The sequence below is a fragment of the Oryctolagus cuniculus genome, chromosome 1, assembly GCF_964237555.1.
Source record: "Oryctolagus cuniculus chromosome 1, mOryCun1.1, whole genome shotgun sequence".
NCBI classification, from domain to species: domain Eukaryota; kingdom Metazoa; phylum Chordata; class Mammalia; order Lagomorpha; family Leporidae; genus Oryctolagus; species Oryctolagus cuniculus.
Genome location: NC_091432.1, coordinates 7,580,960 through 7,599,081, shown reverse-complemented (window position 1 = coordinate 7,599,081; position 18,122 = coordinate 7,580,960). Strand labels below are relative to the sequence as shown.

General features: G+C 50.2%; 1 protein-coding gene across 4 annotated transcripts in view; it reads right to left on the bottom strand.

The window, feature by feature from the left end:
* Positions 1 to 4,532: 4,532 nt before the first annotated feature.
* PLAAT3 (phospholipase A and acyltransferase 3) overlaps positions 4,533 to 18,122 on the bottom strand; it is a 31,590-nt gene continuing 18,000 nt past the window's right edge. For 2 of the 4 annotated variants that reach the window (XM_008274337.4, XM_070069290.1), the window contains exons 5-6: positions 12,389 to 12,480; positions 4,533 to 4,788 (exon numbers count right to left, since the gene is read on the bottom strand). In XM_008274337.4, coding sequence (XP_008272559.1) covers positions 12,406 to 12,480 — 75 coding nt within the window. In that variant the 3' untranslated portion in view covers positions 4,533 to 4,788; positions 12,389 to 12,405. The remainder of the gene's footprint in view (positions 4,789 to 12,388; positions 12,481 to 18,122) is intronic. The other 2 variants (XM_002720986.5, XM_070069286.1) reach the window with 1 other exon arrangement.

Genomic DNA, 18,122 nt, shown 5'->3' with positions numbered 1-18,122 from the left:
GCATCCCATCTGGGCTCCAGTTTGTGTCCTGGCTGCTCCACTTCGGATCCAGCTCCCTGCTAACGTGCAGGGAAAGCAGTGGAAGACGGCCAAGGGCTTGGGCCCCTGCACCATGTGGGAGGCCCAGGGGAGGTTTTTGGCTCCTAGCTTCAGGCCAGCCCAACTCTGGCCATTGTAGCCATTCAGGGAGTGAACCAGTGGATGGAAGACCTGTGTGTGTGTGTGTGTGTGTGTGTGCACGCGCGTGTCTCCGTGTCTCCTTCTCTCTCTCTCTGTAACCTTGTCTTTCAAATAAATAATCTTTTTTAAAAAAAATCGGATGATTAACTCACTAATTTGGACTTTTTCCTTTCTTAATTTAAGGGTTTATGCTACAGTTTTTTTTCTGAGCATCCCTTCAGCTGCTCAGTCCAAATATTTACATCTGCTTTTTTTGTCGTCATTCAGTTCTAAATATTATGTAATTTTCATTACGCTTGCTTCCTCGTCTTCTTGCTAGATGAGTTGTCTCGCAGCACAATCTAACATTTCTGAAAGTATCGAGGTTTTCTAGCTGCCTGCTACAGGATTCCTAACGTAACCGCGCTGGGGTTAGAGACGATGACCTTTTTGTTACTGATGCCCTGAAATCTGTTGAGACTGTGTGAGGCCCAGGATGTAGTCCCTCTTCATAAATGCACGATGGCCAGCGCCGCGGCTCACTAGGCTAATCCTCTGCCTAGCGGCGCCGGCACACCAGGTTCTAGTCCCAGTCGGGGCACCAGATTATGTCCCGGTTGCCCCTCTTCCAGGCCAGCTCTCTGCTGTGGCCCGGGAAGGCAGTGGAGAATGGCCCAAGTGCTTGGGCCCTGCACCCCATGGGAGACCAGGAGAAGTACCTGGCTCCTGGCTTCGGATCAGCGAGGTGCGCCGGCCGCAGGTGCCATTGGAGGGTGAACCAATGGTAAAGGAAGACCTTTCTCCCTGTCTCTCTCACTGTCCACTCTGCCTGTCAAAAAAATAAATAAATAAATAAATAAATAAAAATAAATGCACGACTGTGGGTGGTTGAAAAGAATCTTTGTGTTCCGCTATTATATATGTCCATGAAATTCATTTGTCAAGAAGGGTTTTGGTTTGGATGTTGAAGTCCCCCGAGTCCCCCATGTGTTAAAGGCTTGCTTGGTCCCCAGGGTGGCGCTCTTGGGAGGTGGTGGAACCTTTACAGGTGAGGCCTAGTGGGAGATCCTCAAGTCGTTGATGGTGTGCTCCCAGCAGAGTGGGGTGGGGGTAGGGCAATCTTCCTTCAAGGCTGTTAGGAAAAACCTAAGTTTCCGCCCACCCTCTCTGGACTTCCTGTGTTCCTGAATGACTGTGTTCCTCCCCCCCTCCCCCGCTCATGCTCCACACGGTCATTCTCTGTCACCACCAGACAGCCCAACCAATGGAGCCACCTGATACTGGCATTGAACCTCCACCACAGAGCTCAGTAACGCTTTCCTTTTAATAACGTTAGCTGTCTCAGCTGTTTCATTACAGCAACAGAAAGCTGACCGATATGGTTAAGTTTTTCAAATTTTCTGCATCTTAACTGACTTTTGTATTTCCTTGGTTCATCAGTTCCAAACAGAGGTGTGTTTAGGGGTCCAATTATGATGGTGTCTCCTTGCCAGTGGTAAACATTTTTATCTATTTTGGGACTGCCATTAGATGCAAATTTACAACTATTAGATATTTCCAGTGAGTTGAAATTTTTATCGGGAATTTTTATCCTCTTTGTCCAGTGATAATTTTTGCCTAAAGCCTGTATTTTCAGGTTTCAGTATACCAGCTTTCACTTGTTAATATTTGCCTAGCATATCTTAATATTTAATTGTTTAATAGTATTATTTGATGTATTGAAGTAGACTCAACAGTGCTATTTTATTTAAACTTTCAAATTCAAATTTAGATATTATTAAAGATGTTTGCTTTAAAATTTTGACATACAGAAAGTACTAGAAAATCCAGTACAGGGCTGGCATTGTAGTGCAGTGGGTTAAACTGCTGCCTGCAATGCCAGAATCCATGTGGACACAGGTTCAAGTCCCAGATGCTCCTCCTGTCCAGATCCCTGTTAATGCACCTGGGAAAGCAGTGGAAGATGGCCCAAGTGCTTGCACCCCTGCACCCACATGGGAGACCCTAAAGAAGCTCCTGGCTCCTGGCTTTAGCCTGGCCCTGCCTTGGCCATTGTGGCCATTTGGGAAGTAAAACATCAGATAGAAGACCTTTCTCTCTCTCTCTTTCAAATAAATATAATAAATCTTAAAAAATGAAGAAAACCAGAAATAAAAAAAATAAAGAAAACCCAGTGCAATGATTAAACCCCCAAAACAATGTACCTCAATTTAAGATACTATTTTGCCATTTTTGCTTTATCTGCATCAATTTTTTTTATTTGACATATGGAGTTAGACAGTGAGAGAGAGAGAGAAAAGGTCTTCCTTCCATTGGTTTACTCCCCAAATGGCCACTACGGCCAGCGTGCTGCGCCGATCCGAAGCCAGGAGCCAGGTGCTTCCTCCTGGTCTCCCATGCGGGTGCAGGGCCCAAGCACTTGGGCCATCCTCCACTGCCCTCCCGGGCCACAGTAGAGAGCTGGACTGGAAGAGAAGCAACCGGGACTAGAATCCGGTGCCCATATGGGATGCCATCGCTGCATGTGGAGGATTAACCAAGTGAGCCACGGCACTGGCCCCCTTCATCAATATTTTTATCAGGACATCTTTTTACCTAAGTCTAACACCATTGTTATTAGGTTTCAATAAAATTAATAATTCCTCAATATTAATACTCCACTCGCACTCAAAATTTCCCAATTACCTCAAATCGCATTTATGATTTATAATTATATATATATTGCTTTTTATAATTTACACTTGTTTTTCATGTTGTTCTTCCGGCCTAACACTTTCCTGATCTAGGACAGTTTCCGTAAACCACCAGGTCTCCACCACACACTTTAAAGTCATCTGCCCAATCCCCATGGACAGCCCAGGCTTTCACTTCCGTCTTTGTGTCCTTGTACTTTAGGCATGTTGGCTGCGACCCACGTTCTCTGCAACAGTTTCTTAAGCCAGTGCCGAATCTGTCTTTTACTTTGTTATGGGGTCCATTTATTCTTACTGTGATTGCCAATGTATTTGGAATGAATTCCTCCATGTTGTTATTTCTACACGACACGTCCTGTGTGAAAATGTAATTTTCCTCCGGTGCTGTTTTTGTTTAATTGGACCAAGTGTTCTGTTTTTGCTTTCCCGGGTTGGTTTCTCTCATTCCTTCTTTCTCCGAAATTACTCTGGAGGTTTATTTACATTATTTGTGTCCCCTGCCCTAAGCCACCTGACAGTGCGTAACAGCCCCACCTCCCCTTGTGCCTGGCCCGTGTCCCTCAGGTCTGGGTGCCAAGAGCCAGCGTGGGAGCCACATCCACGGAACTGCAGGACAAAGGGGACCGCCCTGGAAGAAAGCTGCTGTGCTAACCCTGGGCCACGGCTAGGCACGGGTCACTCCTGCACTGGCTGAGGGCCAGGCCGGAAGGCGGCGCTGGCATGGCGCCCTTTGTACACCCCATTCAGGGCTCCAGTGGGCAGGAGGGGTCCCAGGCAGCAAGGACGGACCGAGGACTCATTCACAGCCAGGTAGGACATCGGCCTGGGGCAGCAACAGCGCCAAAGGAGAATTTCTAAGGAACTCATGGAAGTCCCCGGCAAAAAAAAAAAAAAAGGTCACTTAGATCCAGGCCCCGGGAGTGGGAGCAGCCACGGAAGCTGGTGCCTTGTCCCGACTGCCCCCGTGAGGGCTCAGTGGACATCAGAGGGCCAGCCGCACCCACTTCCCACTAAGGTCTGGTGCGCTCTTTGTACCATGTGACCCTGGGCCAATAGCCAGGTTCTGATTGGCTTAGGGAAGGTCACCTGATCAATGGCCGCCAGTGGGTAGGCGGAGCTATGTGGTGAGCTCAGCCAATCAGATTGTCTCTCGGGAACTTGGCGCCGGGAGCCGCTGGAACCCACAGGAAGATGGCGCTGAGCACCGGAAGATGACAGCAGGTGGGACAGGCCATGGCAGGAAGCGGGAGTCCGGAGGCGGCGGAAGGCACAGGGCAGAGCGGAGGAAGAGAAGGGCGGTTTAGCAAGCTCAGCGGAAGCTGGATCCCTCTGGGCTGAGGATTCTTTGTCATCCACTCACTCCTGAGAGCTGGCTGCCGCCCTGGGGCATGGTCGGGCACTTGTTCATCCTGGCCAGGAGCCCCGGGCAGGCTGATCGCATTGGGGGCTTCGCGTCAGGCCCCTCGCCTCGCCTGCTGCCTGCAAGCGTCCTGCCCTGGAGCAGCGCCCTTCCCTTGGGGTCGCTGCAGCTGGGCTCTGAGCGCCACCGCAGATGGCCCGTCCCTCAGGGAAAGTGAGAGACGGGAAGGGCGGCCCCGGGTGCAGCCCAGCGGTCCCCCACCCACACAGACGTCACCCCAGACAGCTGTTGCTGCGTGTCCTCCAATAAACTTCTCCCCCTTGTGTGCTTTATTTTATTCTGGGAAAATAAGCCTCATTGTATAGTAGAATGTGATGCACAAACCAAGCTCCAAACTCTGTCAAAACAAGAACCAGCCCGCAACACCCCTCCTCCCGTGTATAAAGTCACTGCCGATACGACCGGCCCCGCAGCTTATTGCTTCTGTCGCTTGTTTCTTGAGAACATGACCCCGATCAGGCCCATGGCTGCCAAGCCCACTCCTGCCACGCCTGCAGCCATGACCACGTCTCTGACCTGCAACAGAGAAGAGGGCCGATGAGACGGGGGAGGAATCAGAACAGGCCACACACTCCGGGAGGACACTGCACACAGGGAGCCTTGCCCGCCCCTCTGCCTACCTGACCAAACTCAGGGGTCAGCCGGGAAGGGCAGGGCAGCGTGGGAAAAGAATTAGAAAAGGGAGCCATCCGGCCAGGAGTGTGGGTGGGTGGCCGTGAAAGGACAGAGAGAGGATGCCAGGTGATGGAGGGCCTGGCAGGCCACCGGGCAGCTTGAAGCAAGGGAGACATCAGGGAGGAAGTGTTACCAGGACTCAGGAACCTGTAGGCCCGTGGGAGCAAGCTCTTTCCCTATCTTGGGCATCAGTGCAGGCAAGGAGGTGCCCTCTGTGGGTTCCTTAAATGACTCAACGATGAAAAATAGTGATGTTAGACTTTGAGTTATTAGGATAACTGATTTATTTTGCTTTCAGTTTGTTTTGTTTTGTTTTTTTAAAGGTGTTGCAAAAGTAACAGTGAATTTCATGACAAAAGTGGAACACATCAACTGTTGCTCCCTCCTGGTACAAGTTAAGCCTCCACTTGGGATGCCGCCCATCTCAGAGCGCCAGTTCAAGTCCTGGCTACTCTGTCTCTGATCCAGCTTCCTGCTAGTGCACCTGGGAAGGAAACAGCGAAATGGCTCACATGCTTGGTGCTTGGACCCCTGCCACCTGCGCAGGAGACCCAGATGAAAGTCCTACCTCCTGGCTTCAGTCTGGCCCAGATCTGGCTGTTGCAGCCATTTGGGGAGTGAACCAGCAGTTGGAACATCCATCCTTCCTTCCTTCCTTCCTTCCTTCCTTCCTTCCTTCCTTCCTTCCTTCCTTCCTTCCTTCTTTTCTCTCTTTCTTCCTCTTTCTTTCTTCTTTCTTTCTTTCTCTTTCTTTCTCTCTCTCTCCCTCTTCCTTTCTTTCTTTCTCCCCCCCTTTTCTCACTCCTCTCTTTCCTCTCTTTCTCTGTCTCCTTGCCCACCACTCTGCCTCTCAAATAATATCAAAAGAAAAAATAAAAAGTAAGGTCCCCTCAACTTTAAGAAGCAACTAAAACCCAATTAAGGGCTGGCACCACGGCTCAATAGGCTAATCCTCCGCCTTGCGGCACCAGCACACCAGATTCTGTCCCAGTTGCCCCTCTTCCAGGCCAGTTCTCTGCTGTGGCCCAGGAAGGCAGTGGAGGATGGCCCAAGTGCTTGTGCCCTGCACCCCATGGGAGACCAGGAGAAGCACCTGGCTCCTGCTTTCAGATCAGCGCAGTGCGCCGGTCACAGTGCACCGGCTGCGGCGGCCATTGGAAGGTGAACCAATGGCACAAGGAAGACCTTTCTCTCTGTCTCTCTCTCACACTGTCCACTCTGCCTGTCAAAATAAATAAATAAATAAATAAATACCCAACTAAAAGTAAAAGAAGGCATTTGTTGTAGGCTAATTCCACAAGGACGCAGACAGCCCTAAACCCTAGGACACCAGAGTACAATGCTTTGATGGACACTAATTATACAACTCCAGGTACGTGCGGAAACGGGACAGAAGGAGAAAGAGCTTTTGCTAGGTCCTTGGACCCCCTCCTGACCTCACTGGATAAATGGAAATGTATTCTCTGGAGAGGGTAAAAGAGTACATTGAGGGCCGGCGCTGTGGCGTAGCAGGTAAAGCTGCTTCCTGCACTGCTAGCATCCCATATGGGCGCCAGTTTGAGTCCCGGCTGCTCCACTTCCGATCCAGCTCTCTGCTATGGCAAGAGTAGAAGACGGGCCAAGTCCTTGAGCCCCTGCACCCGCATAGGGGACCTGGAAGAAGCTCCTGGCTCCCAGATTCGGATCAGCGCAGCTCTGGCTGTTGTGGCCATCTGGGGAGTGAACCAGTGGATGGAAGACCTCTCTCTCTGTCTCTGTCTCTCTCTCTGTCTCTCTCTCTCTCTCTCTCTCTCTCTGTAACTCTGCCTTTCAAATAAATAAATAAATCTTTTTTTAAACAAAAAGAGTACATTGAGGAGCGAGCCTAGATTTCAAGAAGGAAGTGTGCAGACTTGAGTATCCTATCGCAAACAAGGAATCAAGAGACTGTAGATGGAACCAAAACTGCCGTGACTCAGTTTTACTTAACAACAGCTAACAGCGATCTGCAACTGATCAGACTTGTTTAACTTCACAGCTAAATAATGCTTGCTTAAGAATTCCATGAAGTGACCTCAGGGAAGTTGGCTACAATTATAGGACTTCCTCCTTCTGCAAATGGCCAAGCCCAAGGTCAAACCGTTCCCACGTGGCCAGTTCCAGGATGCTCATCAGCGCTGACTGTGGGAATCCGTCCCCACCCCCACCCCCCAGCAAAGTTCAGTATCCTTCTTAGAGCCCTTCGAGGCTTCTCCCGCCTATGAAACGTTCTCCTGTGAACTTGAGAATCCGAGATGGTCTTTGCAACAAAGGTCCACCATCTCCCCAGGCTGCCGGCCTCTTGAATAACCTGATACCCTCACGTCAACTCTCGCCTCTCGAGGGTTGGCGTCTAAGAGGCCAAATCCTCAAGTCTGCAACACAAACCTGGGAGACTCCCAGACCTCCGACCCCTCTGCATTCCCAGGAATCCACTTTCCACAAAAGAGCCTGAAAGACTCCTCTGGGTAATCTGACCAGCCAGCACAAAAGAGACCAGTGACAGGAGTTCTTAAAGAGCCCACACAACTTTAAGAAGCAACTAAAACCCAACTAAGGGCCGGCGCCGCGGCTCAATGAGCTAATCCTCCGCCTTGTGGTGCCGCTGTGGCATAGCAGGTAAAGCCACCGCCTGCAGTGCAGGCATCCCATATGGACACCGGTTCAAGTCCCGGCTCCTCCACTTGCAATCCAGCTCTCTGCTACGGCCTGGGAAAGCAGAAGAGGATGGCCCAAGTCCTTGGGCCCCTGCACCCACTTGGGAGACCCAGAAGAAGCTCCTGGCTCCTGGCTTTGGATCAGCACAGCTCTGGCCATTGGGGCCAATTGGGGAAGTGAATCAGTAGATGGAAGACCTCTCTCTCTCTCTCTCTCTGCCTCTGCCTCTCTCTAATTCTGTCTTTCAAATAAATAAATAAATATTTTAAAAAAAGAGCCCACACAGAGCACTTCACAGTGACACGAGGTTAACACACCGCCCTGGCCCCCACCCACTCAAGGGCCTCATTCAGCAGCAAGCCGCTCACCCTTGATGGTGAGCTTACAACCAAGACCAGAGACTGCCAAGGAAAGCTTCCAAAAGTGAAGACAAACAGCAGGGCACAGGAAAAAGCTATCTAGACAAACATAAACGGCCCAGAGATGGAAGCAACTTCTGAAAAACCATCAGGAGAGAAAAACAGAACATGTTGCATCCGATGAATATGAAAGTGGTACTATAAGAAATAGAATATTGGGAAAACAAAAACAGCCCATAGAAAATAAACTTATGATGGAAATGACAAACTCAATAGAAAGGTCGAAAGATAAAGCTGAGGGGCCAGCACCATGGTGTAGGAGGTAAAGCCGCCACCTGTGATGCTGGCATCCCATATGGGCACCAGTTTGAGTCCTGGCTTCTCCACTTCCAATCCAGCTCCCTGCTTATGGCTTGGGAAAGCAGCAGAGGAGGGCCTAAGTGCTTGGGCCCCTGCATCCACATGGGGGACTCGAAAGAAGCTTCTGGCTTCCGATCAGCCCAGCTCCAGCCATTGCAGCTATTTGGGGAGTGAACCAGTGGATGGATGACCTCTCTCTCTGTCTCTCCCTCTCTCTCATTGTAACTCTTTCAAATAAATAAATAAATCTTAAAAAAAAAAAAAAAGATCAAGTTTAGGATATCTCTCAGAAGGAGTAGTAAAAAGGTAAAGATATAGAAAAACAAAGATCAAAAAGTAGGGAATAGACCCCGCTTCCTTATAACGCACATCCTGAGAGGCAGGAGGCAGTGGCTCAAGGAGTTGGGCCCTGCACCCATGGGAGAAATCGGGTTGAGTTCTAGGCCCCAGCTTCCGCTTGGCCCAGCCTGCTGTTGCAGGCCTCTTGGGAGTAAAGCAGCAGATGCCAGAACTCTCTGTATTCGGCTCTCTGCCTTTCACAATAAAATGGAAATTTCAAAAGTATGGAATAATCCAAACAGTCCAACACTGGCATAACAGACATTCCAGGAAGGGACACAAGAGAAGAATCAAGAGAAAAATAATGCATGAAACTCACTAGAACCCAAGCATGTATGCTTCAGACTGAAATGGTGTCCTGAGGCCCATGTAGACCTGCACCAAAGCACATTACCATGAAATTCTAGAACAAAGAAAGACAGCACAACAAGATGGTTTTTCAGAAGTTGTTTCCGTCTCTGGGACGTTTCTGTTTGTCTAGATAGCTTTTTCCTGTGCCCTGTGCCAGGAAACCATGAAGAGGTGAGAGACCACAGTGGCTCAGACTCAGAAGCAACACAGGAAGCGAGAGGACAACGGGCGACGCCCCCAGACTTCTGGAGTGAAGCTGTCTCCACCCAACATTCTGTGCTCCAGCTATCAAATCAGGTGACACAGGAAATGTTAAGACAACGCAGAAACACGAGGTCTCCAAAAATGTACTTCACGTGCTCCATTTTCAAGTCACCGAAACAGGTAAGACATGGGCTACAGAGGATGGGTGTTCCGTAATAAGACAGAAATAGAACGCACTCTCCCCCCAGGAACGGTGAAAGCCAGGCTCAGAAAGACCACTGGGCACCAGGGCACCACAGACAGTAACTGCCGGGCTACATCATAGCTCCCCCCCAACAGACGTCCACATGGCGAGGGGAGCTGAGGACGCAAATGCACTCCAGGGCACGAATTACGTCACCCTTGAAACAGGGACATGATCCTGAGCTACCCGAGTGGGCCCAAGGTAATCACAAAGTTCTTTAAAAGACAGAAGGCAACAGGCAGAACAGACGTGTCACCGTGATGCAACGTGAGAAAGATGCAACTGGTCATTGCTGGCTTTGAAAGATGGGGGTCCAAGAGCTGAGACAGTGTGGGAAGATGCGGCAATAGGTACAGAGAAAATTAAGCAATGAAAAGAGCTAATTATCATCAAGAAAAAAGAACCCCTAGAAAGGCAACTACCCTAATACATCACGGCACCCAGCTGTGAGTAAAACTTGTGTAGACAGAACGCAAACACCAAAGACTAACTTAATAAAAAGTATCCTCTAAAGTTGTGCTGAGAGAACGGGGAAGAGGGTAGTACTGAGTGTAACCCTCAGGGGCGGGCATCCGGACCAGCAGTTAACACCCAGCTTGGGGCACTTGCATCCCAGACACCAGGGCCTGGGTTCGAGTCCTAGCTCCTCTGCTTCTGATCCAGCACTCACTAGGAAGCCGCAGATGACGGCTCCGGAACCTGAGTCCTACCCAGCCACACGGGAAACCCAGATGGAGTTCCAGCCCCCTGGCCTGGCCCAGCCTCAGCTGTGGTGGGCATCTGGGCAGGGAATCAGCAGATAGGAGATTTCTCTCTCTCTCTCTCTCTCTCTCTCTCTCTCTCTCTGCCTTTCTAGTAAAATGAAAACAATTTTTAAGTGTAACTTTCATTCACCATAACAAAAAGACAAAAAAGCATATCTAAAATGTATTAATAAGGAATAGTATTTTTTAGTAATTTTATTGTTACTATTATTTTTAGAAATCTATTATTTAGAAACTTGGCAATAGCTGCGTACAACAGTAAGTGACTAAAATAGCCATCTAGTGGAGTGAGTTCTGAGAAGAACAGAGTGGCAGAGAAGGGAACCCTGCATTGCGTTAGGAGCTTGAGTCCTGGTTATCTTTTCAAATTGTGTAGTGTTACTTTAAGAAACTAAAACACTGAGTTTTAAAGAGTTTTCAAGAGAGAGAACAAAAAAGACAAAGAAACAGAGAGGCTAGGTTGGTAACCCCAGGAACCTGATACAAAATCCTGCCCTACTCACTAACTGCTTAGAAAACAAAAGGCACGACAATGGCGCCGGAGCCATTCCACAGCTGAGGAAGACAAGCAGCCACGCAGCCCAGCAAACAGCACAGGAAACACTGCTCCCGCACAGTGCCGGCCACCGCGCTGGCACAGGTACCCGGGCAACCGCCAGAACTGCCCTGCTATTTTGGCTTTGTCCAGCGGCGGGCGGGTCTCAGCTAAGAGGGTCAGGGACAGGCGTTGGCACAACCAGCGCAGCCGCTAACCCAGTGTGTGGGACGCACCTCCCACATCTGAGAGCCTGGTTTGAGTCCCAGCTCTCCGCTTCCAGTCCAGCTTCCCGCTAATGCACACCCTGGGAGGCAGCAGATGATGGCTCAAGTCCCTGGGCCCCTGCCACCCACACGGGAGAGCTGAGTGGAGTTCCTGGCTCCTGGCTTTGGGCCAGGCCAACCCTCGTTGTTGGAGAGCGAGCCACTAGGTGATAGATCTCTGTCCCTCTCTCTTTCTGTCTCTCTGCCTTTCCAATCAAGCAGGGGAAAGAAACGAGGGTCACACAGAAAGAGCTCAGATTCCCCTTTCCTTTGGCCTCTGAGCTTCAAGCTGGGTTTATCTCAAGTGCCCGAACACGCAGCCAGCGTGACCATCAGTGTTTCAGATTCTAGGGATGTGCCTGCTGATTTTACCACGCTGTCTTTCAGTAACCACACCTGGCATAACGGGTCTTTCAGAGGCAAGTCACAAGACGTCTTTAATGTCCAACTGGAGGGTCTCTCTGGCAGTCTGCAACACAGCAGCCATGGACCTAAGCCCAAGCACCATGAAGAGTTTCAGATCCACTGTGGTAGGAGCTGGCATGAGTGTGTGCCGGGCATGCACCAGCGTTTGGACCATTCCCAGCACAAAGCTCTGTTCCCCTAGTCTGCACTTGGGCTTTTAAAGTCCACTGCACCTGTTATGGTTTAAACAGAATTTTCTTTTCTTTCTTTTCTATTTATTTATCTGAAATGCAGAGTGGACAGAGGGAGAAGGAGAGACAGAGAGAGACAGATCTTCCATCCATTGGTTCACTCCCCAAATCCCTATAACAGCCAGTGGGCCAGGCCAAAGCCATGAGCCAGAGAATCCATCCAAGTCTCCCACATGGTGGCAGGGGCCTCAGGACTTGGGCCATCACCTGCTGCCTCCCAGGCCATTAGCAGGAAGCTAGATTGGAAGTGGAGCAGCCGGGACCCAAGTGTCCCAAGTGGTACCTTAACTCACAGCAGAGAGTTCACCCCGTAATAGGATTCACCTCCCGGACTCAGGCAGACATTTAAACCGCCAAGTCTTGTGTTAACAGTTAATGGATTACTAATATTAATGGGTAGGGTGGACCCTTGATCTAATCATGGCATCTGAGAGGTGCGATTCCAGAGAGGTCTTTAGGTTCCTGAAGGTGGTTCTCACCAGAAGGTTGGTTATGTAAGCCAAGAGTGCTCCCTCTCTCTCTACTTGCTCTCTCTGTCTGTCCCTTCCCACTTCCCTCTGCCACCTTCTCCAGCTTCACCAGATGCCTGAGCCAGTGGGGTCCCCTGACTGTGGACTGTGCACCTCCAAACTGTAAGCCCCCTTCCCTCTGCAAAGCCCCTCTCCGGTATCCCGCACCTTCCCCCACCTTCCTTCCCAGTCTCTTCACCAGCGCGGCCCGCCATCCACCGGCTCAGCCCTGCGCGTTGTATCAGGCACAGCAGCAACCCTGAAACAAAACTGGATAGGAGTGACGTAGGTCAGCACCAGTGGCGGGACAGCGTGACTTCTTCCTATTTCTAGAATTATCCAGGGCTCAATCCTGGGGCCATCCATTCCTGTGACAATGCAGAGGGAGGGAGAAACCCCTCCTCGCTTTACAGCAACTGTTCCCAGTGAAAGCCAGAGGCCCCAAATCAGCAAAACTGCACTGCCTCCCACTGAAGGCATGAAAGAGAGTCACGAACACAAATCAAGAAATCCCGTCCCAGAAACAGGCACTGAGCCTGGCGGCTAAGTCCCCGGTTAAGATGCCCACATCCCACACCGCACTGCCTGGCTCCTCACTCCAGCTCCCTGCTCGTGTAGACCCTGGAAGACAGCAGTGAGGGCTCAAGTAATTGTGTTCTGGCCATCTGTACAGGAGACCTGACTTGAGATTCCAGTTCCCAGTTTCAGCCCATCCCAGCCCTAGCCATTGCAGGCATTTGGGGAGTTTCTCTCTCTCTCTCTCTCTAATAAATGAACTACTCTAAGCAGAATGCTGCCAAAACTCCCAGCTGACCAATGTGGAGAGAATGCATAGGCCTGTCTTCAATGGTCAATATTTACATATATATACATATATTTATTTATTTATTAATATACACATCTTGGCGTTGCTCAGACTTAACTGGGTCATATATGTGTCAGGATACCTAACAGCACAGATGGCCAGCACTGTTGTTAACTACCAGAACGAAACTCACAATGACAAAAATCTGGGCGGGGCCTCCGGCCTGAGGTCTGCTAGTCGCCAGTCTTTAACCCTTCCTCCCGGAAGGTGGCATCTGGTCCAGCAGTTACCACAGCACCTCGCACATCAGAGCACCAGGCCCTGGCTCGAACTTCCAGCTTCCTGCCAGTGCACATCTGGGAGGCAGCAGGGTCCCTGCCGCCCACGCCCACGGGGAGACTTGTCCTGAAGTTCCAGCTCCTGGCTCTGGCCTGGCCCAGCTGCTGCAGGCATGTGGGGAGTGGACAACAGAGGGAGAGCTCCCTCGCTCTTGCTCTCGCTCTCTCTCCCTCCTCCTCTGGCCTTCTCAAATAATAAATGGACGAATGAATAAGCAGATCTGAGGCTCGGCAGCCATGACTGTGGGGGGTGAACTGGCTGGGGAACCTGCGGAACGCGGCTGGTGTGGAGTGGTGGCCCTGCTAAGCTCTCTGGCAGGGAGGCGGGATGATGGAGGGCAAATGCTAATGCAACGGCTCCATTACAGAAGATGCTTTGTCAAGGAAGACACAAATAGCCCCGCTGTTTGTGGTCATGCTTTGTGCACAAAGAGCGTGTTCAATACAAGACAGTGGGCTCTGGTTACCCCAGCAGTGCAATGCATGGGAAAACGGCCCATGCAGGAGTTAGGGCTACACCTGCAGAGACCAGCCCAGCCACCGTGCGATGGGACGGCACTTTCAATCCTGACAACAGGTACGCGCTGTGTGTCCTGCACCCGACAAACTGTCTGTCATTAGAAACGCTAAGAAACCTGACGTTTCCAAAGCAGGCAAACTGGATTCTACCAAGATGCAGACGCCGGCTGTGGGTCCTCCGCGGCTGCTTCTCCGTTTACTACAGTCCGAGCTGTGTCTGGGGAACAGACCGGGCTTACCCTCTAGCCGTGTCCGGGGGGATTACAGACCGAGGGAGCAGCAGTCTTCCCCCGAAAGCACCTGCATTTGGACCGAGCAAGCTTACAAAATATTTATATAGGAACTGGGCTTCATTGACAGTAAGCTAAAAATAATGCCCCATGGTTATCCAGATTTGTGTCATTTGTGTCTTGCCACTGGCCACATCTTCATGTTCTAGTTATCTTACTATTTTATCTGACAGCGACTAGACTTCACTGTGAGTGTGCTTTCTGGTTGCTTTTTCCCCAGTACGATTCGGTGTGAAGGCTTCTTTACAAAACGCTTATTAAAATATAACTATATCTATGGGGCCAGGATTGTGGCGTAGTGGGTAAATATGCTGCCTGTGCCACTGGCATCCCTTATGGGCACCAGTTCAAGTCTCTGCTGCTCCACTTCCAATCCAGCTCCCTGCTAATGCTCCTGGGAAAGCAATGGAGGACATTCCAAGTGCTTTGGCCCCTGCAGCTATGTGGGGGACCCAGAAGAAGCTCCTGGCTGCTGGCTCCAGCCTGGTCCAATGCTGGCCATTGTAGCCATTTGGGGAGTGAACCAGTAGATGGAAGATCTTTCTCCTCTCTCTCCGTCCCTCACTCTCTCTCTGTAACTCTTTCAAATGGTTAAATAAAACTTCTTTAAAAAGAAAACAATAACTAAAAATAAGATAACTATGATACACAAGACCACTTTAGAAAGTTTGTAGAAAATGGAATCAAAGTATCTTGCATGCAAAAAAATTCGCACCCCATGCATCTGAGGGGGCTTCAAAGCGCTCATGAGAAATGCATTCCACGGAAAAACTATGCAGGGATTTCAAAAATGTCTTCCACCAAAATAAACTTATCTTTAATTGTTCCACGAATCTTGGAGGTTCCCTCCTATTTTGTGTATCTGCCAGATAGTCCTGGTGCAGCACCCTGAGTTTCACAGCGTGTCTCGCTGCTTCCTAAGGCTGGATTAGAGTCTGTAGGTGGCATTCATGTGCCTGAAGTAGACACCAGGAGTGTGTCGGACCTTGGCTGTGAGACAGTGGTACCAAGGGTGAAGGCTGAAGGTGCTTTTCTTTTCTTTTCTTTTCTTTTCTTTTTGACAGGCAGAGTGGACAGTGAGAGAGAGAGAGAGAGAGAAAGGTCTTCCTTTGCCATTGGTTCACCCTCCAATGGCCGCCACGGCCAGCACACCGTGCTGATCCGATGGCAGGAGCCAGGTGCTTCTCCTGGTCTCCCATGCAGGTGCAGGGCCCAAGCACTTGGGCCATCCTCCACTGCACTCCCGGGCCATAGCAGAGAGCTGGCCTGGAAGAGGGGCAACCGGGACAGAATCCGGAGCCCCGACCGGGACTAGAACCCGGTGTGCCAGCACCACAAGGCGGAGGATTAGCCTAGTGAGCCGCGGCGCCGGCCTGAAGATGCTTTTCTTTATGCTGATCCTGACACTGCTCATCCTTAAAGGAAAACTGCTGGTACATCTTACAATAAATGCTAGTTTTCTTATGTAAAAAGATACCTAACAGGAAACAGGAGAGAGAAAACAAGAGAAGCAGAAGAGCAGTCTCAGACAAGCTCCTAATACTGGCAGTCAGAGAGGGAGAAGAGAAACTGGAAAATCCCCCAGAACTGAAAGCAGACACACACTGGGGGGAGCATGTAGCCTTGGTGTTAAGACACTGCCTGGGAGGCCGGCGCTGTGGCGCAGCGGGTTAACGCCCTGGCCTGAAGCGCTGGCATCCCATAGTGGCGCCGGTTCAAGACCTGGCTGCTCCACTTCCGATCCAGCTCTCTGCTATGGCCTGGGAAAGCAGTAGAAGATGGCCCAAACCCGGAAGAAGCTCCTGGCTTCAGATCGGCACAGCTCTGGCCATTGTGGCCATCTGAGGAGTAAACCAGCGGATGGAAGACCTCTCTATCTCTACCTCTCCTCTCTCCGTGTAACTCCGACTTTCAAATAAATAAGTAAATCTTTAAAAAAAAAAAAAAAAGACACTGCCTGGGACACCCGCAGCCTGGGCAGAGTGGCTGGGTTCAAGGCTGAGGTCTACTTGGTTCCAGCTCTCTGCTGGGAGGCAGCAATGGTGGCTCAGGTGATGAGGGCCCTGCCAACCACACGGGGACCCCGACTGAGCTCCACATGCCTTGCTCTGACCTAGCCCAGGCCCACCTATCGCAGGCATTTAGGGAATGAACCAGTAGTTGCAAGATTATCTCCGTCTCTTTTGCTATCTCTTTATCTACCGCTTTCTGCCTTTCAAATAAATTAAATAAATAGGCAGCATTTTCTTAGAAAAGAAACCTACATGGTGTATAGCACAGTGAAATTTTAGAACACTGAGGATAAAGGGAGGATTCTAGAAGCTTCTGGAAAGAAAAGGTGTCGCATACAAGAGGTCAGAAATCAGAGCAACCTCGGATTTTCCTGCCACAGTACCAAAGTCAGACAACAATGAAGCAGTGCCTTCAAAAATCTGAAAAATAGAATTCTTCCAACCTAGAATTCCATACTCCGGCAAACCATCAATCAAATGCAAGGGTAAGATAAAGACATGCAAGCATTCCTTAGCAAACCAGCAAGGGAAGTCGTCCACCCAAGCAAGGCTGCAAACCAGAAGGAAAGGCTGGGAGCTCCAGAGGATACACACCCGGTCAAAGGCACGACCCGGAAGGAATCTCCAGGATGCTAGAGAAGGGAGACACCAGGTGGCAGCCACGCTCCATCGGGTGTCACTCAAGAGACAAGTGTTCCGAAGGCCATTGTCCCCAACAGACAGGTGTGCCTGCGCCATCATCTCCAGGCTCTTCCTCCCCTTGCTGCCTGATGTGACACAGACACTGATGAAGTCCCTCTCCAGGCACTGCCCACCAACTTCCCCAGGGGAGACTCTTACAAACTCTGAGGAAACCAGAGCTGGAGAGGGACCCAGAGACTCCGGGAGCTTCAGCAAACACTGGCAACACTGCTCTTTCCTTGGCTACTTAGGTAGGCACTTGCTACTAAATGCTTTCAAATAAATAAATAAGCAAATGGTCACATTTTTCTTATCTATAAATGGCTGTTGAATGATAACAACCTAATTGGTTGAAGAAAAAAAAAAGAGGCTACTCATTGGAAGATAGCCAACATCTCATCACAGAGGAAACAAGAACTGAACAACAGACATGAGGGTCTGTGTAGTAAGCTCTCCCTCAATCCCCATGGCAACCCTCCAAGACTGATGTTATCATTTGTACTTTGTCAAAGTTTCAGGAACATAGCTAGATCTCCCAGGGTCATTTCTGAATAGCCTGTGACTCCCACCTCAATCCCAAGGTCATCGGTGGAGAGGGCTGAGAGGGTGGAAACTTGATCCAGTGCTGATGTCTGGGCAGTGGAGCTGACGCGAGGTCACGGGAGGTGCTCTCACAGATGGGTTGGTTATAAAAGCCCAGCGGGGCCTGGCCACACTCTCTCCTCCACCCAGGCCCCAAGACAGCAGTCCTGTGGCCTCACCAGATGGCCAAACCAATGGCACCCAAAGCATTGAGTCAAAATCAACCTCATTCTTCCTAAGCAGTTTGCTTAGGTATTCCATTGTAGTAAGCAAAAGCTGACTATCACAGCTGGCTAAAGGCAGAGCCAAGATCCAGCCCAGGTCTGCCTGACCCTAGGAGCCCACGTTCTTGACAACACTGATCAAGAGAGAAGAAGTCAATCTCAAAAAACATTAAAGACTCAGTAATAGACAACCTGACAAATCTGAAGCTCATCCTTCCTGGGTGGGGGACAGGAATCATATTCTTTTGCATCAACAACAGACACAAAATAATATTTCCAGTGTTGAAGAAGAGGAAGAGGAGGGAGGAGAAGAGGAAGAGGAAGGGAGAGGAAGAAGTGCAGAGAATGGGTAGGAGAAAAAGAGACTCCAAGAAGAGAGGGGGCGTGGCCAAATCAAGCCAAGCACATGAGCAGCACCACATCCCTGGGTCTCTGGGAGTCACACCTGGATGTGGGCACGA